We start from the raw sequence: 22,862 nt of genomic DNA on the forward strand, positions 1-22,862 counted from the left end.
AGCCCAGCAGACTTCTCCTCTTGCACATGCGCACCAGGCGGCAGCGTGACACGCGTGTGGAGGAAGTGCCCTGGCAGCGGCGGCGGTGGTGGTGTAGTCGCGTCTTTCCTCACTGAACCGGGTAAACTGAGCTTTATCCGCGCCCGCCGACATGTCGTGGCTGTTCGGCCTGAACAGGGGGCAGCAGGAGCCGCCGCCCGGCGTGCCGCTGCAGCCTCCACCTCCTCCGCCGCCCGCAGGAGGCTCCGGCGGCGGGGGAGATAAACCCAAGGACAAATGGAGCAACTTCGACCCAACCGGGCTCGAGCGGGCTGCCCAGGCGGCCAAAGAGCTCGACAAGTCCCGTAAGTGTTCGAGGGTGTCGCCACACGGGGTGGGGGTGAGGGAGGGTAGATTATAGCAGGTTGAGCTGGGACTCATGATGGAGGCAGCATCTTACTCCCATCTGCTTCATGGGGGTCGAGGCACTGATGCAACTGCTTAACGAGGCCCTCACTTGGCAGACTGCACCCACTGGCATCCAGATTATTTAATCCGAGAGCTGCTGATGGTCTAACCGAGCAGAGCTCGACTGCACCGAGGGTCATCCACGGAGGGTTCAAAGGTCACAACCGTGTAGCCTGGTGGGCAAACAACCCAAAACCTCTGATGCAAAGATTTCAGTTTGTTTTTTTGTTTTTTTTTGTCATGATTTATTTTGATCACCTCGGTCACCAGGAGGCATGACTGAAACTCTCATCCCTCTGTTGTCCTCTGATCCGTGTCATCCAGGACATGCCAAGGAGGCCCTGGACCTGGCCCGCATGCAGGAGCAGAGCACTCAGATGGAGCACCAGAGCAAAATGAAGGTATAGCCAGACAAACACGGCACGTGCTGAAGTGGATCTGTGTACAACTCAACGACACACCAGTTCAAAAACAACATTTTGTAATTATTCCATGGACTCAAAAAACCCCCCCTGCATTCCCATGCACCATATTTTGACTTATTACAATTGTGAAATTATGCAGGTTATTTTAGTGTCCAATGATTAATTTTGAAATGATAGAATTGTCATATCTTGTGTTCAGTGTTTGGCATGTGTCTGCATAAATGCCTTTAATGTGTTCGCTTTCTCGCCGTGCGTCTCCAACAGGAGTATGAAGCAGCAGTTGAGCAGCTCAAAGGCGACCAGATTCGCACCCAGGCTGAAGAGAGGAGAAAAACCCTGAACGAGGAGACCAAGCAGCATCAGGCGGTGAGAGAGAGAGAGCAGCAGATATTTGTTCTGTATGATCGACGTAAATGTGTTGCGGACGAGGCTAAATGGTGTTTTGTGGTCTTTGTCTTATGCCAGAGAGCTCAGTACCAAGATAAGCTGGCCAGGCAGCGATATGAGGACCAACTCAGGCAACAGGTGTGTTTTTGTTTGGGTTTTTTTTTCCTACACCTTCCCAAAGAGAAACTCTATCATGGTTGTATCTTTAAATTTTGCGTTCTTTCATCAACAGCAAGCGTTGAATGAGGACAACCTTCGTAAACAGGAGGAGTCTGTACAGAAGCAAGAGGCCATGAGAAAAGGTACAGACAATGTCTCGATGACGATGAGATATTTGTCGAGCATTCGGATGTATTTTGGTTAAATGTTCACGCACTTGTGTTGTACCTCCCGCAGCGACGATAGAGCACGAAATGGAGCTGCGGCATAAGAACGAGCTTCTGCGGATCGAGGCCGAGTCAAAAGCCCGAGCCCGCGTGGAGAGAGAGAACGCCGATATAATCCGAGAGCAAATCCGCCTGAAAGCAGCAGAGCACAGACAAACTGTCTTGGAGTCCATAAAGTAAGCGGACCCCCTCCGACGTCCACTATGGTGGCGGCTGGTGGTGGGATGTTAAATTAGAAACATGCTGAATGTCACTGTTGCTCCTTAAGAAGGTGTGTGTGTTGACACTGAAGCTGTGTTTGCCGACAGGACTGCCGGCGCTGTGTTTGGCGAAGGATTCAGGGCCTTTGTGTCCGACTGGGACAAAGTGACCGCCACAGTAAGAGCCTTGCGGTGTACATCACATGACCTTGTATTGACCAAACGTACACAGTAGAAGCCGATTCGGTTTGAATGAAATAGTCTTACGAAGTCGCAGTATATAGAGGGGTTGGCCTCGCTGTACTGTTGCTATTTGATTTATTTCCTGTAAAGCACCAACATGGAGCACATTTACTGCACGAAACTATGGAATGAGTGGTGTCATGAGAGACCAACATTAGAAACACTGGATCTTTTGACATCACTGCTACAGAAAGAAATTCCTTCTGGGATAGGATTTGTTACATGTTGGTGTTTCCTGCCACTGAGATTAAAACACGGCGACGGATTGAGAGCTGGAAGCCTCATAACAAACAAATACATGAATTAAAAAAAAAAAAAAAAACTTTGTAGAGAGCTCTTTGGTAAAGAAGGAAAGTAGTACTGAAGAGAATGGGGTACTCGTATTTCACAATTAATGAGAGAATTATTTGTAAATTCTTTCTCGTATTTTCAAGAAAATACAAAAGTTTTGTCTATTTATGGTTTTCCTTCAAATAAGTTCTTCAGCGCTACTCTTTCAGGTTAGGAAAATAATCCGTTCTTACAAATGAGCTCACAAACTAAAATGCAAATGATCTGATCTGAATTCACGTGAGGGATGACCAAGACGACGACGGGTCTCAAATAAATCAATCTCAACTATAATGGTCTGTCTCCACTGACACACTGCAGTGTGGATCACATGACACGGTCTGATGGGCGTATCTCCATGTTCTCAGGTGGCAGGACTCACCCTCCTGGCGGTCGGAGTGTATTCTGCCCGCAATGCCACAGGGGTGGCGGGACGCTACATCGAGGCCAGGCTCGGCAAGCCGTCTCTCGTGCGGGAGACGTCCCGGTTCACTGTGGGAGAGGCCATCAAGCATCCGGTCAAGGTGACTGTCAAACAGTTGATGCGAACAAAAGGTTCGTATTCCTCTGTCAAAATTCATTCTGAAAATCAAATTTTTTTCCCCCCCTCCCCCTCCGTTCTTCAAACCACTCAGACGGCCAAACGGCTGAAGAGTAAACCTCAGGATGCCCTTGAAGGAGTTGTGCTCAGCGTAAGTGGACGTCGTCGCCAAAAGTAAGAACGGCCGCGCATTCAACTCAAAAGACATGTTTTCGGTGTTTTCTCAGCCCTCTCTGGAGGAGCGCGTACGTGACATCGCCATAGCGACAAGGAACACGAGGCAGAACCACGGCCTCTACAGGAACATCCTGATGTACGGCCCCCCGGGGACGGGAAAGACGCTGTTCGCGAAGGTACGTACCGGGAACTGGATGGCGTGAACGTCGAGACATGCGGAAGCTTCTGCTTCATGTAACCGCGTGCAACATTTGTGTCGGTTAGAAATTGGCAGTGCATTCTGGGATGGACTACGCCATAATGACTGGCGGCGACGTGGCACCGATGGGCCGCGATGGGGTGACCGCCATGCACAAAGTGTTTGACTGGGCCAACACAAGTCGACGCGGGTACGGCCGTCATAACGCACGCCTACTCCATCCTCCAGTATTTTAAGACTCAAAAGTGGAGCTCGATGACGGTGTCGGAGCAGCTCCGGCTCAGTGTCTGATGCTGGTTGTGTTATTTCCTTTTACAGCTTACTGCTTTTCGTTGATGAAGCTGACGCATTCCTCCGCAAGAGATCCACTGTAAGTCTCCGTGTGTTTAACTTTGACAAACTTTCATTGCTTCTTTACGGAAGACAAATACGCACTGGTCACAAATAGTCAGGGGAAAATTGGCTTTTGGGTTAAATTAATGGAAAACGTAAAAAAAAAAGTTCACGCTACGGTGATATAGCAGCTTAAACGTTGACCAGTCGGACGTGTGCATTCAAGCGTTGAGAGAAGGTCACATTAAGTCCACCTGTAAAGGTTAATGTGCATTTTAGGTTCTTCCTGAACATGAAGCCAAAAGCTGAATACCCCTAACTTTTTGTGAGTTGAAGGAAGGAACTACGCATTTTTTTACTATTCACCCCTTTTTTTTGTTGTTGTTGTAGGAGAAAATCAGTGAAGACCTCAGAGCCACTTTGAATGCGTTCTTGTATCGCACAGGAGAGCAGAGCAACAAGTAAAACATTTTTCATATACAAACCCTCATCGCTCTTCATATTCTTAACGCTTTACTAACTGTAACCGGCTTGCAAAAGTGACGCCACGTCCGACAACTGCCCTTAACGTTGTCCTTTTTTCGTGGTGCGGCAAGGTTTATGCTGGTGTTGGCCAGTAATCAGCCGGAGCAGTTCGACTGGGCCATAAATGACCGCATTGATGAAATAGTGAATTTCGCCCTGCCGGGTCCGGAGGAGAGAGAGCGGCTGGTGCGGCTGTACTTCGACAAATATGTGCTGGAGCCAGCCACCGGAGGGAGGCAGTGAGTACAGTCCCGGCACACAACAAGCATCCAAAGCACTGCACAAGTGCCAGGTCTCCTTGCTTTTTTTTTTTTTTTTAGCTGTTTGTGATATTTAAGAATTATCCTTGGCTGGAAGTCTGAGCCAATAGACGGACTTTTTTTTATGGCTCATTGAGTACAAAGATAAATGACTTTAAAAGTATTATGAAGTCAAAAGTATATAAACAAACTATTTTCATTCCCCTCTCATGAGCTCGTCTGTTTTGCGTGTAGGAGGATGAAGCTCGCGCAGTTCGATTATGGCATAAAGTGTTCCGAGATAGCGAAACGGACAGACGGCATGTCGGGACGAGAGATCTCCAAGTTGGGTGTAGCCTGGCAGGTATGTTGATGAATGTTGTTGTCACAATAGCAAAGCTCATTTTCATTTTTGTATTCTTTTTCTTAACAATGACTTTAACAAAAAAAAAAAAGTTTTTTTTTTTTTTTTTTACAGAGAATGGTATGTTTAAGAGTTTAATCTTGTCGTTGAAGGCGGCAGCATATTCCTCTGAAGACGGCGTCCTGACGGAGGCCATGATCGACGCCCGGGTCGACGACGCCGTCAAGCAGCACCTTCAGAAGATGGACTGGTTGCACGGAGAGGAGGAAGCTGAGGCGAAGAGCCTCACGGCACCACCGTCTGCTGCCGCTGCTGGCGGCGCTGGAAAAATGGGTTTTTCCTTGCCCCTCAGCGAAGCACCTGAGGCACAGGAGGTGGTCGCTCCAGCTCTCCAGGTCATTACGAAACCAGACGTGGAAGACGTACCGCCTCTGGCGGACGTCGAGAAATTAGTGGAGGACAAAAGTGCCATTCCCGCTGAAAAAGACTGTGCCAATGCCGGTGCGACTGCAACCGAGAGCTTAGGAGACCAAGCTGCCTCCAGTCAGGCAAAGAAGGCGAAAGAAGACGAGCCTGGATTTTCTCCTCCTAAAGAGGGAACTCCAGTTTGAGTTGTCCCTGGGGGTGGGGGGTGGGGGGGGCAGGGGGGTCTGGATTGGAAGGATAAGTGTCCTCTCTCTCAAGCTAGTCTGTCAGTTTAAGTCTAAATGCCTGCTGGACTGTCTCAATACCAGAAGATAACAAATTACCTTTTCAAACCACAAATGATGCCTGAAACATTTTCAATTTAATATATATGTTTAATGTAAGTGTTAATTTACATGGAAACCCGACACAGAATCTGTAATCGCACTATATACATGTTGTCCGAAGTGGAGTGTCTTTGAAATGATTAAATGGATCCATGTTTTCATAAAAGTTAATTTTAAATCATTGTGTGTTACAGTTGCAGAGGGACCAAACATACCAGTGCAGACAATGACGGTTTTCTTTAGTCTGAACAATTGAAAATCACTGCAATGACAAATTGGACTAACCTTCAATCATACTAATCAGACACAAAGAAATCAGATACACTAAACGGACAACAATCCGGAGTTCCAAGCCACATAGGATTTCAACTCTTCATGGTAATAGTGGAGTCTAAGAGAAAGCTTCTGCCAGAAACCAGGATCAAGGACATGAAGTTGACCTTGGTTTGGGTACAGACGTGATTAGAAATCCCTGTTGCACCTAATCCGATGCTTTCATGCACTATGCTGTACAGATTCGCTGACTCATGGAATTAAAGGGTTGGAGTGGATATGACAATGGTGACCTGAACTGTGCTTCATTAAATTACTCACAGAGCAACTTTATAAAGTGTCGCCCTCACTACCAGAAAGCCAACTTCTACCAGAATCATACAGGAGAGCTGTGGGCTGTCATTTCAGAAATACCGTGGAATTTAACTTCCATCACTTTTCACCTCGAATATATTTAGTAATACAACACATAGACTTGATAACTAATGTGTTAAATTGACCTTTGTCTTCTTGTCACGTGTGACACCAAGAGGCGTTTATTTGATCTTCCATAACGTGACTAACTGTACAAAACAAAGTACTTTGGGGAGGTTTTGTGTGGTTTAATGTAACTTTCTTGACAACTGAAGTGTTCTTGCCACCTCTACTGCATAAGGCCGGCACATTCAGACGACACTGAACATATCAGAAGGACCTTGTTGTAACATTGCATCTATAGAGAGAAAAAGGATGGGAAAATCACACTTTTTTTGATCATAGTATGGTATTAATGAAGTAAATCAAAGTAAAACAACCATATATCACATTGGCAGTGTGTGTATTTTTTTATGAAATGTTTATGAATTTTAGTGTAAAAAGAGACATTTTACTACAACCATCTCTTCATAAATGTTTAGTAAAAGATGAAAGGTTTCAGGTTTCCCGGAGTCGGTTTGATCTCCATTATTTGAAAGCTGAGCGACAAACGCCTTTCATCCAAAGCAAAAACCACTCAATCCTGTTATAACATCAATCCGCTGGGTCAGGATCACACATCCAAAGAAATTTTCTGGGGAATCCTAGCCAAACATATTTCCAGGTAACGGAACATGTTAGCCTCAACGACTCCAGTGAACCAAGACAACAAGGTTCATTATAATCACTAACGAAAAAAAAGCTACTAAGACAAGCTGGCGAGTTTTACGGTTCATGAATGAATAGTGTCCTTTCTTGGTATATTAGTTGAAAAACCTGACACTGAGGATTACACATAAGCGTTAAGGTTTGCCACGTGGTGATAAAAGTAAAAGCTTCGTCTCTTTTGGCAAAGACATAAATAGACTGAACGTACATTCAGAGCAGGTCAAACTACCTGAAAATCTGTGAAAAAATAATTTGGAAAAGGATGTTATTTCCTCCACAAGCAATTTAGTTAAACCCATACAATATACCCTATGTAATCGACTTAGATTATTTTAAAACCAAAACAAGCTACTGAATATACCCACAATATGACTTATTTCTTTTGCTAATAGGATTATTTATTTCATAGAGATTAGTCCTGCTTTATGCCTGTAATTAACACAAACTGCCAGTATTTATATTTGTAACTGCACACAAATAACAGTACTCTTTCTCTTCACAATTGAAACCGGCATTAGTCATCATTTTTATGAATTGATCTCAATAAGCAACTCATATATTTGAATTTAGAGAGCATGAATGCATAGTACATGGAATCAGTTTACTCAGTCTTGTAACATGTATATTGTTCATGTCATGTTATTGTGATATATTGTGCTGACTGACTATGAAGCAGATATTTTCTGTAAAAAACAATCATGGCACAAACATTTCACATGAAAGATTTGAAAATTATTCAAAATAGTTTGTTTACGAAGAGGCAATCTATAATTTTCAAATTTGCCAAGTTGATTAAAAGTTGTGAATGATTCTTAAGTTTTAATACAATAATTTACATATCCGGGGGGAAAAAAATCCCTAAAGGTGAATTAGTGCCTTTGTAATTGAGTCCATACCTGTTTAATATTAACATCTATGCATAAAGATGGTCTCTGTTTAAAATAATGCTATTTCGTGACAAGCACAGCCTGAACAGCACAACGCCAACAAACAGCCATGAGATGTTTTAGTATTTAGTAGATTCAAATATACATACAGAAAAATCAGGCACTCGGAGCAGCGCTCGCGGTTTGTAAATAATTAATTACAATGCTTCAATTCTTTCAACATTTACAAAAGAAAAAAAAAATACTAAGCCCTGAAAGACCGCATATCAGAGTTTAAATTTAAATGAAAACATAATGAAAACATGTGGGAGGAGAGCCTCTGAGGATCTACATTTGGTTATTCGTCAGGCCACTCTCTTTAACGTCATCTACAACACAGTCGCACAAAAAAAAAACAAAAAAAAACATTCAGCTCAAATAAATCTGCTCTCCTCCCAAGAATAAAAAACATTTGACACTGTCCTCAAGTCAAGAATGATCAAACATAATCTTAAATGAACAATAATATACCAAAAAGGGATAAATCACTATAAATATGAATAGAGCAAAAACAAATAAAAAATAGAAATTAAGGGCTCGTAGGGGGGGGGGGGTTTGCTGAACCTGGTGGGTTGTGGGTGTTATAGCTCTCCCTGAGGAGACTTGGGTGGGCGAGTTCACTGGGCTGGAGTTGGAGGACGACCTTGGCCTGACCTTCGACTGAAGGTATAAAGGCAGCATGAGAGCAGCAAGCCTGTCCTCTGAAACCCAGGAGAAACCCTTCCTTTACCAGCATATCCAACAGCAGCCATTTGTTAGACGCTGACCTAAAGCTGTTTGTCTTTGTGTGTGTGTGTTTAGCAGTGCATTCACAGTGTGTGTGCGCACTGTGTCGTCGATGACTGCATGAAGTGTGCAAGTCCATTTCCTATAATGATTGCTTATGACCCCAGTCTGTGATTATTGCAAGTTCCTAGTTGTGCGTCAGTAGAAGCAGACGGTGTGGAGAAAAGATCTGTTGCTCTTCTCTTCAAACTCTTGTAGAAGCTCGTCGATTTCATTCTCCATGTCGTCACTGTGCTGAATCTGCCGGTTGAGAGAAGCACAGCCAAACACAGCTTTAAGTCAGGAATATCAGACAATAACAGTAAACTTTAGAATTCAATTAAAAAATATTTTTTTTTTTAAACTACACTTTGACGATCATCAGCAGCCAGAAGCTGGACGGGAGACACTCACACACTGACACAGCTCACAGATGAGGAAGGCGCCCAGCGTGGCTTCCTCATGGTTGTCCTGAATGTCCACATTGATTACATGTACCGGCTGGAGCGTCTCCTGCTCTCTTGAGCTTAGATCTGGGGAGCAGCAGAGGACACGCGTCTCAAAATGAGGAAATCGGTCGGCTTTTTGTCAGAAAGTGGGGGGGGGGGGGGAACGACTTCCAAAGACGAACAAGGACGTGTGGAAGAGAATCTTCACCTTCCAGCACTTGGTCATACACCCTCTCTTCGCAGGTGATGACCAGGTCGAACTTCTCCTTGCAGTCCTGAAAGCGTTCCGGCTTCGACTTGATGCGCTTGTTGCGGTCCAGCATGTGCAGGATACCGTTCTGTGTGTATCTGGGGAGCGGCGGGTCAAGGAGCACAGCAGGAGCTGAGGCAGCACAACACTCATCACACCATCAGACAAGGACTTGGGAAGAGAAGAGCCATAACGCCCTCTAGAGGTGACGACGAGTCATTACTGACTCATTACTGACAGTCACCGCTGGGGAAAATGGGACTTTCAGAATAATTTTAAACATATATATATATATATAAAAAAGCACTTTCTCCATTTAGTAAAGGTTTAATACTGGTATTAACAAGGCACTCTGACAATTACTCTTTCAGTTTTTTTTTTATTATAAAAAAAAAAAGCTGTACTATTGACAAAATTACATGGCCATGTATAACAGGCCTTACTCACCTTGTAGGTTGTGAACACGCCTACGAGCTTTTAACTGCGTTTCAACGAGGGCAACAGAGAACCATGTAAAGTCAAAGTGTTTCACTGTAAGTGGCATGTTCACCGTTTCCCTGAAAATGTGGGTTTCAGCTTTGACATATGAAAAGGTCAAGTATGGGCTGGTTAAAAGCTACGGTAGCAATATATATAAAATTTTTTTACAGCAACAGGACAACAGGACAGCAAGTGAAATACTTTTACCTTCAAGCACAGATTTCTACCAGGTCTTCAGTACTAAGCCCACGGTAGCATCCTTCGACACGATTCCTACATTTAAGCCTCTTAACTGATTGAACTGTGCAATGGTGACATACATTTGAACACTATTTATGTTTGAACGGTGAAAGTACAACCAATACATTTTAGATTGTCACACAATTTGAAAAGCATGTCCAGGATTTTCCAAAACTTTTGGTTTAACAAATCTAAAACCAACAGTATGAGACCTGGCTGTAACCAAATTATGAACTTACCTTACTTTGAGTGACAAATCTTTTAAATGTTATAAATGTCCTCTCACTACGCCCCCCCCCCCCGTTTTTTTTTTCCCCAGTTAATTTGATGCATTTGTGACCACTCAGGTTCTGTCATAAATTAAGAGTTCTGATAACATTTTTGCATTACTAGTGTGATAATGTTCAGGCAAAGTACCTATTTTTGCCAATAATGCCAATTTTGTGGTCTTGGGGGGGGGGGGGGGAAATACAAATAAAACCATAACCTCTAAATCCCAGTTGCTGTTGCTGACCTGTTGCATTATCCAGTATTTTTTATTTTTTTTTATCGCCACTTAAGTTAGTCTCAATAATGAAACATGCATCGGTCACAGATTCCTTAAATCTTCGCTGGTTGTTTACCCTTTAACATCCCACGTTTTGTGTTGTTCCAGCCTCATACACTTACAGGAGCGCCCACAAACATGAACTTCTATTCGAGACAAACAAACATGGCCCATCATGTCTGCTTCACTGCCCACTGGAGAGGAAATGTGTGTTAAAAAAGAAAAAAAGTGAGCAGGGGATACAGTTCCTTGTCCTTGCGGACCAAATCGTTGTACATCTGTTCATATGATGTTTTGAAGTCATACACATTTGGTTTATCCGGGGCGGGACCGGGGAGCTTCACATGAGACCCTGTGCCAAATGAGCGCACATCAAATCCACGTTTGCTGCAAAAAGGAAAGAACAGAAGAGGTGAGTACTGATTTTCACAAGAACATTCCAACACATACAAGCACAGTGCGAACTAATCGGATAAAACCTGTCCAAAAGTCGGAATAAAGTGTGCCTGCGAGCTCTTGATGTGAATTTTAAGACATTTGCTGTAAATGCTATATGTAGGGTCATTTCCAGATTTCTCTTCTGTCTTATCAGATTGTCCAAATTGTGACCCCCCCCCCCCAAAAAAAACCTGTCAACTCTGGAATAATGAATAAAATTTTGTGTTTTCCAGCTGCGTTTAACTGGTCTCAGGCCTGTTTGTTGTCCAGATGTTAAACACAATGCTCGACTCTTTTAATGTTCAATGTAGTGACAGATGGGAGCCAAACTGCACCCCCTCGCCTTTCCAACAGGAGGCGCTATTGTCAACATGTGAGGGGGGAGAAGAAAAAAAAAAAAAAAACTACCCGAAAACTTGGGCCTTGATTTGAAATTCCTGAATCTGAAAGCAAACTCTGTGTGAAGCAGTGCTGTAAACTATCGTCAACCAGAAACACAGACACAGTTGGATACTAAAAAAACAACAACAAGAAACATAAAACGATGTAGAGTCCATGAAATGTGAGTCCATTGTTCAACAGCGTGAGGCCCGGCGGACTTGACGGTCTGTCAAGTGTCGACGCGGCTCGGCAGCTGGCTGACAAAACGGTTCGACAGCCCGCAGCCTGTGAGCTTTTTTTTTCTCTTCATTTCTTCGTCTTTACCTGAGGAAATTGTGCGCTTCCATACTGCGGTTCTGGTTGCTCGAGCACACAACCGCCACGCGCAGCGGGTAGCTCGGCATCGCGACTCTCCGGCTGAAACTAAGCGACACGAGCGAGCAGGATCTAATGCGAACCAGCTACTGGGCTCCGTGTTGGAACAATCAACCAAAAAAAACGGGACTGGTTTGGGTTCGGCTTCAACGCGTTTCGACGGCAAACACTGTGCTGGCTGGCCGCTGTTATAAGCAGGAAGTTAAAATGGCGGAGCCCGGTCCGTTCCGGCTTTATGAGGTGATGTCATGCGGGGGCGGGGCTTCCCGTACGTCACGCAGGAACAAATGCAGCGACGCAAAAGTGACGTATGTAAATAAACATTTTTTTCCAGTGAAGTGAAGCGGTGTTTTGTTTTTCTATCGACCAAAAAAAAAAAGCAGCCAGTCATCCGTGCTATGACAATAACGTGATCACCTAACTATCTATCTATCTATCTATCTATCTATCTATCTATCTATCTATCTATCTATCTATCCATCTATCTATCTATCTATCTATCTATCTATCTATCTATCTATCTATCTATCTATCTATCTATCTATCTATCTATCTATCTATCTATCTATCTATCTATCTATCTCTTAACTAAAACCTGGAGTGAAACAAAGTGTATTCCCTGGAATAGAAGTCTTTACTGTTCCCAAGTTATAGAATAGAATAGAATATACAGGATACAGTGTGGTTAATTGACGGTGTCTTTCTGTGACGTGTCTTTCAGGAGATTACATGAATTTCTGATTACAGCTGTTGTATGTTTCAGGCAGTCTGTGAGTCATCGTGTTGTTGTGAAGGATTCTGTCAATAGAGCATCAACAAAAATGAATAGTTATTACAGTATGATACAATATTCAAACAATGTGGTTTTACAAATCATATGAGCGAGTCAGAGGGAGAAGAGGTATGAATTTCATCAAAAAAAACTTGCCTCATCGGTTTAATGAGTAAGGGCTGTGGACACACACACACACACACACACACACCAGAAGTAATTATATTCTAAAAGTTTTGAATATATTCAAGTTTGGACACTCTTTATTCAAATACATGTTGTGGTTTCAGTCAAGCTTGATGATGAGTGTTTGTTTACCTGAATGAGGTGTGTTCCAGACGGGGCAGACCAAAAATATCCAGAGAAGGGCGGCAGGGATGGAGATGCAGAAGTAGCTCCCAGTAGGACAATACAATTGCAATTTAACTTATATTAAACTCCTAATCAGATATTTTAGATGTGTGCTTTCCGGATAATAAAAAAAAAAAAAAACGAGAATAAAATTATTTTGTTAAAAAAAATGTATACCCACAGATCACGAATGGATGAATCAACCTACAGATGTGCATGTTTTCCACAGTTGTCCATTGCTTTTGTTGTAGTAGAAAAAAACCCATCATGTTTGATTTTGGCATTTCTAAATTACCTTGAATGTAAAAACATGTACAAATAGACACAAGGTGAACAATAAAGCCAGTCGTGAAGTATTAAAAATGACCTTGTGGTACTTTATTCACTGATAACAGTACAGACAGGCATTCTACCTCAAGTTGTGTGAAACAGTATTTAGATTTTGTACACCAGATTGTGTTGCCTTTTACAAAAAAGCGACACACAGCTTACTACCTACTGTAACCCAAAAGCAAAACTAAAAGTGGCACGAGTTAGTTAAGGATGCGTGTCAGTAAAATTTCATTCCCAACAAGGACATGTTCACTTTGTAAAACTGTTGTGTCGGATGTATCAAAAGCCATTTGATGATTTCTATTGCTGTATAAAATGACTGCTTTCAGACTTACAGAGTGATTAACATTCCATCTTAAATACAAGTTAACAGTAGACTGCTGTATATTATTAAACGTGGTTTATTAGTACGTTTGGTTTAGTGCATCCTCTTAGAGGTTGACAAGGCGTGTTACTTGCAGAGCCACAGTAGATTTGTGCTTCAGTTTGGTCATCGTGACAGGACGAGCATCATATTGACACATACAAAAAAAAGATCTGTTATGGAAATGGCTTACCATGATCATGACTCCATGTGTGAATGTGAAATGTGAACTTTTTGTGTTTTTTTTTTTTTTTTTTAGCTCTTCAGCAGTGCGTCAGTGCCGCGAGTGAGTGCGGTAGGAGTACGCGTGCTGCGTCGAGGGGCTCATGATGTTCTCCGTGATGTATGCCACCAGCAGACAGATGATGACCAGCATCACGCAGATCGCCCCGCCCACCGTCGTCATGGCGATCACGATGTCCTGCATCCCCGACGGCGGCAGCGTGAACTCCACGCAGTCGCGCCGCCCGGCCGCGCCCCCGGCCAGGGCGCGCAGGCACAGGCGGTACGGGATGTTTTCGTGCAGCTCGGCCAGGAGGAAGTCCGTGCAGCCCGACCCGAGGTGGACACCGGCGCACTCGAACTGGGTGTAGCTGCCGTTCCACCAGCAGCTCAGCTCGTAGCCGCCGCGTCTGTGGCGTCGGCCGCTGAGAACAGTGTTGGACGGCGGCGTTGGATTTGTCCCGTTTGGTTCGGCCCGCGCGTCCCGCCGGGTCCACTGGAGCAGCACGCTGCCGTTCACGAGGAGGTTGGCCACCAGGCGGCCCGCCGACACCGCCGTCCTGCAGTCCCCCGCGTGACATTCGTACCCAATCAGTGCATTTCGAAAACACAGCTGCCCCCCGATGCCCCCCTCCATCACCTGGTAGGCACAGACCGGCGAGCCCCCCTCCCCTCCGGGCGTCCGGGCGGACCGTCCGGATGTCACAGTGGAAATGTCACCTCGGCTGACGTTGAAGCCCCTCGCGCGCTCCGGTGCCTCTTGAAGCGTCGGCGATGGCCGCTGCTCGTGGTTGTCGCTGCCATCCGAGCAGCTATTAGTGCGCGCGAGCCCGTTCTGGGCCGTCCCCGCGTTACTCCTGCCTCGCACCTCCGATGATGAAGATGAGGAGGAGGACGAGGAGGAGGATGCCGAGCTGCTGCGATGAGACCCGGCCGGCTGCTGTAATGTGCAGAGCAGGAGCGCCGATAAGGCGAGCAGTGATGGTCGGTTTTGGTTTTTCATCGCGCGTCCTCTCCCCGAAGTCATTCGCTCTCACAGTGGATCAGACGGACGATGGCACGAGGCGGGCTGTTGCTGGCGTCTGCCATAAGATCAGCTCCTTCATCGCACACGACCGAAGCCCGTAGAACGTCCATGTGCCAAAAGGAGCGGGTAGACGTCTGCGGCAGAAATGATATTAAGCCTGATCATCATGCGGACGTCCAGGAGATTCGACTGTGACCTTGCGCAGTACATCCATGCAAAATAAAGTAAAAAAAAAAAAAAAAAAGGTGGTCGTAATAACAGTAAACTCGAGTAGGTCCGGGTGCAGTCGCATGTATTAAAAATACTTACTAATCTGGATGTCACCCGGCTATCTTGCCATCAGATTGGATTTCTTCTTCCTGTCTGGCTTTACGTAGACGCTTTGATGCCCGCTGTGCGAGAGTGCACGTGGAGGAGCGCGCGCCTCGGAGTGCTTGGAAGCAGCGTGGGTGCGTGCGCAAAATATTTGTAGTCACCAGCGGTCGTTTATTTTGTGAGTCATCGCTCCACACGGAGCTTCAGGTGTCTGTCGGCACAAACAGAAACGACGGCGCTGTGGATGGAGAGTTGGAACGAACCCACCCCCGGATGATGATGATCAAGTCACATTTATGATTTGATCCCAAGTTAGTTATTTCTTACACGTTTAGTTCAGTGGATGTACTCTGTCCATGTGACTGAACATCCTTTTCATGCGTTACAACATGATAACATCTGAACGTGACATTGAGCCTCTCATACAGGGAAGCAAAAATGCTAAATACCTGATCCAGGTTTCTTTATCAAACAGGGACTACTGACATGAATAATCAGATTTTATTGTTCCAGGTAAACACTCAATTTGGAAAATGATTAATTGACCCACACATAGGACATGACATTATACTTAAACACATTGATGATCTCTCTCAAACATATATAAACATTTCAGAATGTAAAATTAAATAAAAAACATACTTCATATGTTTATAACCTTTTTGAATGAGCTTTTAAATAAATAAATACAACCATTATCAAAATATTTAATTCAACAGGAGAGTATTTCTCGATTCATGACGTCTGCATTTTCATTTCACTCAGATCTGCATTAAGAAACAAAACTGTACCAACAACAAAAGGAACACTTTCAAAGTATTTAATCTTATGTATGATATGCTATTGACCCATTTAATATAACAGCACTGTCTGATTTTCTTTAGTGACCATACCTCTGTGGGGATAGCTCTTAATCTAATCGAGAAACGTGAGGGTGGAGCTGATCACAGCTGAATATAAATGACCCCCCCACTGTCATTATTTCATCACAGAGCAAACACCCTGAGACAGACCATCATACCCAATCACATCTATACCTGCGGCCAATTTAGTTGGCCTCAAACACATGCCGGTGGAAGGGAAAAATAAAAAAAAACCCTGGTGCTACACCCAAGCATGAGCAGGGAGGACACACAAAGCTTCTGAGCAATGTTAAAAAAAAAAAAAAAAAGAAGCCGTGTGTCAAAAATGTCAAATAAATCACAGCTATGTATTGTAATATGTTCATTCCAATTCATTGTGGCATTTCAACATGCAATTAAAATGAATTTTAAAGCAAGAAAATCGGCAGAATGAGTACATTTTTCTAAAACACGTAAAAAGACGAGTGTAATTGATGGTTTTCTTCTCTCAAATAAAGACACTCAATGACAAATAACCCCCGACACAGCAGAAAGAAAAAAAAGTTTAATGCTGATTTATAATCATGATGCTTCACTAACCTGCACCTTTAATTAAGCCATGCTTAGGTGAGGCTATTCAGAGTATTAATTGCTTTGTCCCAAGAGGTAAACCTGTCAACCCGGTAAATAATTAGTATCAAGGGATGGCATAAAGGTCTGACTACACCGACATACAGTGCTGAATCATTAGGACCGGCTTACTTTGCTCCAGCGCTTCCTAATATGGGATCACTGGGTAAAACTATTGTTTTGGACATACATCGAATACAAGGTAATATTATTTTGCAGTGCTCATTACAGGGACATTAACTTGAACTAAACATTAAACAAGCCAATACATTTGGCTTATCAGTGGTCCGTCCTGACCTGCAGTGAAAAGTGACTCACACCTGCTGAAGTGGTTTTAGTCACGGTGAGAGACGTCCTGTGCCTCTGCACTTTGCCTGTGATCCGGGATGAAACCGTGGAAAATGCCCGCCACCAGTGATTCGAACCATCACCGTGATAATTCGATTTGACATTTGGGCCTGGTAAGCAAAGATGTGTTCAAGTGTGAGGAACGCGTTTGTTTATCTGGCGTGTGTATATGAAGGGCGGTGGAAGCAGCAGCAGCAACAGCAACAGCGGACGGTTGAAGCCTCAATGTGTCACCCTCACGTAGACGTTCGTCACGAAGACACAGGCGACGATGTGACCTTGCAGAGGATGAGGCCATGTCAGAGGTCCTCACTGTAGAGGCTATTTTGTTTGGGCTTCTGGTATTTTCTGGCATTCTGGGAAACATCTTGGTCATCCATGTGGTGAGAAAACACACATTTTTGATTTTGAAGCGAGCCTCATGTGTTCGGCCAGGATTGATGCCGCTGTGTCTCATTTTCACCCCCAGGTGGTTCAATCGGCCATCAAGAGTCCATCGCGGAGACTTGCTCCCTCCGACACCATCCTGGTGCATCTGTCTTTAGCCAACCTGCTGACCTCACTTTTCCGCACGGTGCCCATTTTTGTGTCGGATCTGGGCTTGGACGTGTCCCTGTCTCCGGGCTGGTGCAGGGTCTTCATGCTGCTGTGGGTGTGGTGGCGAGCCGTGGGCTGTTGGGTGACTCTCGCCCTCAGCGTTTTCCACTGCGCCACCCTGAGGCGACAGCGCGTCAACTTCGGCCCGCGTGCGCTGCAGAGGGAAAGGCGGCGGGTGTGGATCGTTCTCGGTGTGGTGTGGGGGGCAAACCTGGCCTTCTCCGCCCCGGCGCTGGTGTACAGCACTCACGTTCACGGGAACGCCACCGTGGAGCTGATGGTGATCAGCTGCACCACCAGGCCTCTGCTCGGCTGCATCTGGGAGTTCCCCTCCGACGAGCAGGGTTCAGCCTTCGCCTCCGCCTCACTGGCGCTCAATGAGGTGTTGCCTCTGGTACTGATGGTTGTCACCAACTTGGCCACGTTGCACGCTCTGGCCAAGCACATACGAGCGGTGACGTCGGCGGGGGAGTCCGGGGGCAACGGCGGGGAGCCGGACAAACACGTGTCCACTGAACGTAAGGCGGCCCATGTCATCATGTCGCTGGTGTCGCTCTTCGTGGTCTGCTGGGCACTGCAGGTTGCCGCGGTGACTTATTATAACCACGACGGGGGGCATCACGCAGAGGGGCTGCTTACCGTCGCACATTTTTCAGCTTCGCTGTTCGTAGGGTTCAGTCCCATGGTGGTGGCGCTCGGACACGGCAAGCTGAGGAGGAAAATCACGAGTATGATACTCGGCTGGACAAGAGTTTTTAAGGGTCACAGTGAGAACACAGAGGTGAGGAAGAAATCTCCAAAGACTAAAGTCAAGAAGGTAAAGGAACCAGCTTTTGTTCAAAGGGAGACGAAGGCCACAGTTAAAGGGGAAGGAAACGTTGAAGTGAACAAATGAGAAAATTGTGATTGCAAATATCTTCCAAATGATCAATGAGATCCACCATCCGTCTGTTGTAACGTATTATTCTAACTTTATATTTCAGATGTTTTGTCCCTCCACCAAACAAAACAAGTCGGATTTACAGAAATAATTAAATTGCAATCAAGCAGACAAATTACCACCGTTCTGTCTTTGTTTTCCCTGTTTCTTCAACCTGAAATGTAATGTACTAATCAATCATTTTCAATATCTCTCACTTGTACTGTTTGAATTTAGGGGACCTATTTGTAAATGCTGAACATTTTTGTAATAGATACAATTTCTGCATTAATTCAATCAAGCCTGATCTCTGTTGGGGACAAACAAATAGTCAACTCAGAAAAGTAGCACAGGTGTAAGAAAACTGAGTAAAACATAAGATATTAAAAATATAAATTCAAGCACTTACATCTCTGAGTCGTCATTTGAATTTCTTTTGAGTTGAAAAAAACACTAAAGTGTCCAAACATAGGGTACACATGGTTGTCTTACATTTATATTGCTTGAGTTCTTTCATTTTAAAGGTTATTATGCAGGAAAGCATATGTACGTAAATATAACGAAAATGCTTCACTGACTTATAAAAGAGATTTTGACCGTATGTTTGGTGTACAACTAAATGACCTACTTTAAACTAATAATTTTCAAACATTTTCTGTATTTTACCCGCTATTTTCATCATTTCCTCATAACATTTAGTTTTTCCATTGAACTCATCATATAAATATACAGATTTACAAAAGATTTACAAAAAAGAACAGTGTTTCTGCTCATACAACCATAAAACCTTCATACTGCTGTGGGTGGGTGGTCAGTGACTGAGTATAGACTTGATGAAAGAGCGCAGCCGCCGGTGACCCAAGGCCAGAACAGCAGGCGACATGGCAATGAAGATAATGTTGGCAAAACGAGCGATGACCAGGAGAAACTCAGCCGAGGTGCCACGGTTGTAGTTGAAGTAGTTGACAGAGATGATGCTGGTTCCCCACGAAGCAATGAAGAGCATTATGAGAGCGAGAATCACCTGTGAAAAAACAAAAACAAAAGAAAAAAATCACATCAGGCAATTGTGTGAAATGTACACACTGAAAGTCCAACAAAAAATAGGCTTCTGAAACAAATCGTCTGGGTTGTATTGACTTCGGGGTTCATCACAGACGCAGAGCTGCTGTCAACTCCTTTCGTTCTCACCTTGGCCGCTCGTCTCTCAGCCGGCACGCGCTTTATAACGGGCGCGTCTTGCACTGAACTCCGCACCCTGCCGTGGGTGTAGAGCGTGTAGAGGGAGCTCAGGTTCGTGATGGCCATCAGGACGATGGGAATGGTTTCGTGTATCACCATGGATGTGGTGGCGTAGGCCAGGCCACTGCGGTTGGAGGGGAAGTTCCACACACAGCCCAGCAGGGGGCGCGTGGTGCTGCTCACGAGCATCAGGGTCTGATGATGGACAAAAACAACACGCGTACCTTTTCCTCACAAGTTCAGACAGGTGAATGTTTGTTTTTTTCACATCCAACTAAATACTATCTGTTGTATTCTTATGTCCTGATCAAATATTTCCTGGAGAATGAAAGGCTGCACAAAGTCAGAATTTAATATCAATTGTGTTTTGTTTTGGTTTTTTTTTTTTTTAATTCAAAAGGCAAATACAAGCACTAAAGTCTTTTAGAGCCTTAAGCTAGTTTGAACACAAGGAGATAAATACATGAATACATGCAATGAGATTCAACTTTGTTTAGTCCAAGTTATAATTGAGCTGTTCATCTATTTTGCAAAAAAAAAGACCTCAAAATACTTGTGATGACCTTTTGCTCGCATATATGCTATTTGTAGTCTAAATTAAAAAAAAAAAATTGTCTGTACTGTCACATTCATCATATTTGTTTATTTTTAAACCTACTATAAAGTCAATTGATTATTACAAACATCACATTTGCTTGGTTTTTGGTCAGTTCCACATTAGTGTTGGCAGGGTTGTACCTGCACAGTGCCTAAAAGCCTGCAGTGAAATGGATAGTATACACATAATTCTGAAATATATTATGTACAACCCACCACAGCTGGTGCAAATGATTCTTTATGACCTTGTGAATTCAGTGATGGAGGCATTTGTAAAATAATGTATTCTGTGAAATGGCCAAATATGAATTGCTCATATTAATGAGCCCATCGTGTAAAAACTGTAGCTGTCTTTGAAAAAAAACAAAAAAAAAACAAACAAATAACGCAAGTCTGCAAAGCATGGTTGTTTCTCTCACCTCTGTTGTGTTCACATTTCCATTAGTAGAAAATATGTGGGCAGGGATGGAATATATATAGTTGAGCAGCCAGATGAGGGCCAGAGCCAGCAGGAGGGTCTTCGGAGGACCCCGGGGTCTGTGAACAGTCCCAGCAGTTGGTGTCACACGCCTCAAAGTCTGGAGATGGAACGCACTGAGGAAGAGCGTTGACCACACGTTGACCGATCGCAGCCAGACCCAGACCCCCATGAGGAACTGACACCACTCTTTGGACGAGTACAGCTGTAAAGGAGAATTGATAGGTGCAAATGGACTTGCGTAATAAAACAAACAAAAAAAAAAAGGCACATTTTGACCCAAAACATTGCCAGAAAATGTAATGAGCATTAGAGGATTATAGTGAGTACAGTATGAAAGGGAGAGAAGGGTGTCACTTGGACGTACCTCGAGTCCCATGTCAGAAATGATCAGCAGCGTGTTCCTCATCACGGACACCAGCAGGTTCGACAGTGCCATGTTGATGATGATGATGTCCGAGTTACGGCCTCCTCCTCCGTCAATGATCACGCTCTTCCCGATAACGCAGACCACAGTGGCATTACCCAAAACGCCCAGCATCACCAGGATAATGTAAAAGGCAGTTTGTGCAGGGGACACAGAGACACGAAGTCCCATTCCCACAAGCTCTGCATCATCGGATTCCACGTTGGCCACCATCTCCAAAAAAAATAAAATAAAAAATACTACGTCTGTGAAACAATTTTAACTGAATAAAGATTTCAGAGCCCGCTCCAACTTCATTTTGAATAGAAATCAAGTGACTATAGCTTGGTTTCGTTTTTTTGGCATCCTGCTGACATGCTGAGCAACAGAAGGTTGACTATAGTTATGAATTATTCGATTCCTCTTAATCACTCCTTCATAGGACCAGTGGAGAACGATGATCCAGTCCGTGGGTTCGCTGTGATAAACCGACTCGTCTCTTCTGTGTTCTCGTGAGACGATCAGCGTTGTAGCCACAGAAAGCCACGAAGCTCTACAATGTTCTGGGCCCTTGGGAGCTTTAGGAGCACATTAATGAAACACAAGAGAATAATCAGCTTTCCCTACTTCAAATGTGCTTCCCTTGCAACTTTAGCCTTTACATAAGAAGAGCATGAGTTGTTTATGTAAAAGGTGAACTTGCTTGTTGATGGACTTTCACTTTTCACTTTATCAAACTAGAGTTGTTTACTGTACTCATGTCTAAATAAACATTTGATATTTAAACCACACTATGTATGTATGTACGGTATGTATGTATGTATGTATGTGAAAACTGAGTTGAACCTGCTGTGGAAGCTCTACCAACGAGTCAAACCAATTGCTTAAAATTTGGATTTTCTTTTATTATTGTTTCGATCATCTCTGTTCATTTAGGATATTTTCACTTAAAATCAATGGCCAGGCTATTTTAGATACTTTGCCTGTCATTCTGTGATCAGAGGTCGATCACTTGCAATTCTTCTCCCTTTGATTTAAATCAAATTCAGAAACAAAGTCTAACAACTTTGGGAATATATTTATTTCTTTCATATCTCTTTTTTTTGTTTTTAATCTTGATTGTGATGACAAAGAATAAGTTGTCATTTATGCGTTTTGAAGTTGTTTGACAAAGGGCAGTTAATTAATAGAAACAGTTCAGATAGGATCCCGAATCATCCAAATACATCAACAACCTTGACATGTGGCTGTATGTCTGTGTATATATGTGTGAGACTTTATAAGCTGTTTATGTTCAGATGTACACATTCTTGAGAAATGATAGTAGTGACAAGAACTAAAATCAGGTTCAATTAACAATGATATTACGCAAAGTAAGCTTTTAATTAGGGGTCTTTTGAGAAGATAAAACGACTTTCCTAAATACTGAAGAGACATTAAACTGTACTCATATCAGACATTTGCAAGTGGCTTCTGTGGGCCACATGTGGTCCTCCAGTCATATTCAATGAATGATGAGTGGCGTTTCGCTTTTCATTTTCAACATTTGATGGCAGCCAACAGCCACTAGATGGCTCCTCAAGCTCAATCTAATACTCGACCAGAGAGAAGAACAACGTTTTGTT

The 22,862-nt window shown here is 43.9% G+C and overlaps 5 protein-coding genes across 5 annotated transcripts; 2 read left to right on the top strand and 3 right to left on the bottom strand.

Moving 5' to 3' along the window:
* The first annotated feature begins 66 nt into the window (after positions 1 to 66).
* On the top strand, positions 67 to 5,408 carry atad3 (ATPase family AAA domain containing 3). Its single transcript, XM_080495753.1, has 16 exons — positions 67 to 344; positions 772 to 848; positions 1,137 to 1,238; positions 1,338 to 1,397; positions 1,492 to 1,561; positions 1,656 to 1,821; positions 1,954 to 2,023; positions 2,787 to 2,942; positions 3,054 to 3,110; positions 3,187 to 3,312; positions 3,401 to 3,525; positions 3,654 to 3,705; positions 4,059 to 4,129; positions 4,265 to 4,432; positions 4,688 to 4,796; positions 4,949 to 5,408. Exons 1-16 carry the CDS (start codon positions 152 to 154, stop codon positions 5,405 to 5,407), a joined length of 2,061 nt encoding a protein of 686 aa, XP_080351879.1. The 5' UTR covers positions 67 to 151; the 3' UTR covers position 5,408.
* A 2,535-nt stretch (positions 5,409 to 7,943) lies between these two features.
* Positions 7,944 to 11,978, bottom strand: ssu72 (SSU72 homolog, RNA polymerase II CTD phosphatase). Its single transcript, XM_080494666.1, has 5 exons — positions 11,744 to 11,978; positions 10,844 to 10,987; positions 9,292 to 9,431; positions 9,049 to 9,167; positions 7,944 to 8,895 (listed from the first exon to the last, which is right to left on the bottom strand). Exons 1-5 carry the CDS (start codon positions 11,821 to 11,823, stop codon positions 8,794 to 8,796), a joined length of 585 nt encoding a protein of 194 aa, XP_080350792.1. The 5' UTR covers positions 11,824 to 11,978; the 3' UTR covers positions 7,944 to 8,793.
* A 1,797-nt stretch (positions 11,979 to 13,775) lies between these two features.
* On the bottom strand, positions 13,776 to 14,885 carry fndc10 (fibronectin type III domain containing 10). Its single transcript, XM_080495877.1, has one exon. It carries the CDS (start codon positions 14,861 to 14,863, stop codon positions 13,889 to 13,891), a length of 975 nt encoding a protein of 324 aa, XP_080352003.1. The 5' UTR covers positions 14,864 to 14,885; the 3' UTR covers positions 13,776 to 13,888.
* A 2,409-nt stretch (positions 14,886 to 17,294) lies between these two features.
* On the top strand, positions 17,295 to 18,490 carry ora4 (olfactory receptor class A related 4; the record flags this gene model as incomplete). Its single annotated transcript, XM_080495422.1, has 2 exons — positions 17,295 to 17,381; positions 17,468 to 18,490. 2 exons carry the CDS (start codon positions 17,295 to 17,297, stop codon positions 18,488 to 18,490), a joined length of 1,110 nt encoding a protein of 369 aa, XP_080351548.1.
* Positions 18,491 to 19,325: 835 nt separating this feature from the next.
* Positions 19,326 to 21,471, bottom strand: LOC308129479 (olfactory receptor class A-like protein 4; the record flags this gene model as incomplete). Its single annotated transcript, XM_080495423.1, has 4 exons — positions 19,326 to 19,538; positions 19,706 to 19,951; positions 20,773 to 21,036; positions 21,199 to 21,471. The coding sequence occupies 4 exons, from the start codon at positions 21,469 to 21,471 to the stop codon at positions 19,326 to 19,328; spliced, it is 996 nt and encodes a 331-aa protein (XP_080351549.1).
* Positions 21,472 to 22,862: the final 1,391 nt, after the last annotated feature.

This window comes from Blennius ocellaris (assembly GCF_963422515.1).
Source record: "Blennius ocellaris genome assembly, chromosome: 4".
Lineage (NCBI taxonomy): Eukaryota > Metazoa > Chordata > Actinopteri > Blenniiformes > Blenniidae > Blennius > Blennius ocellaris.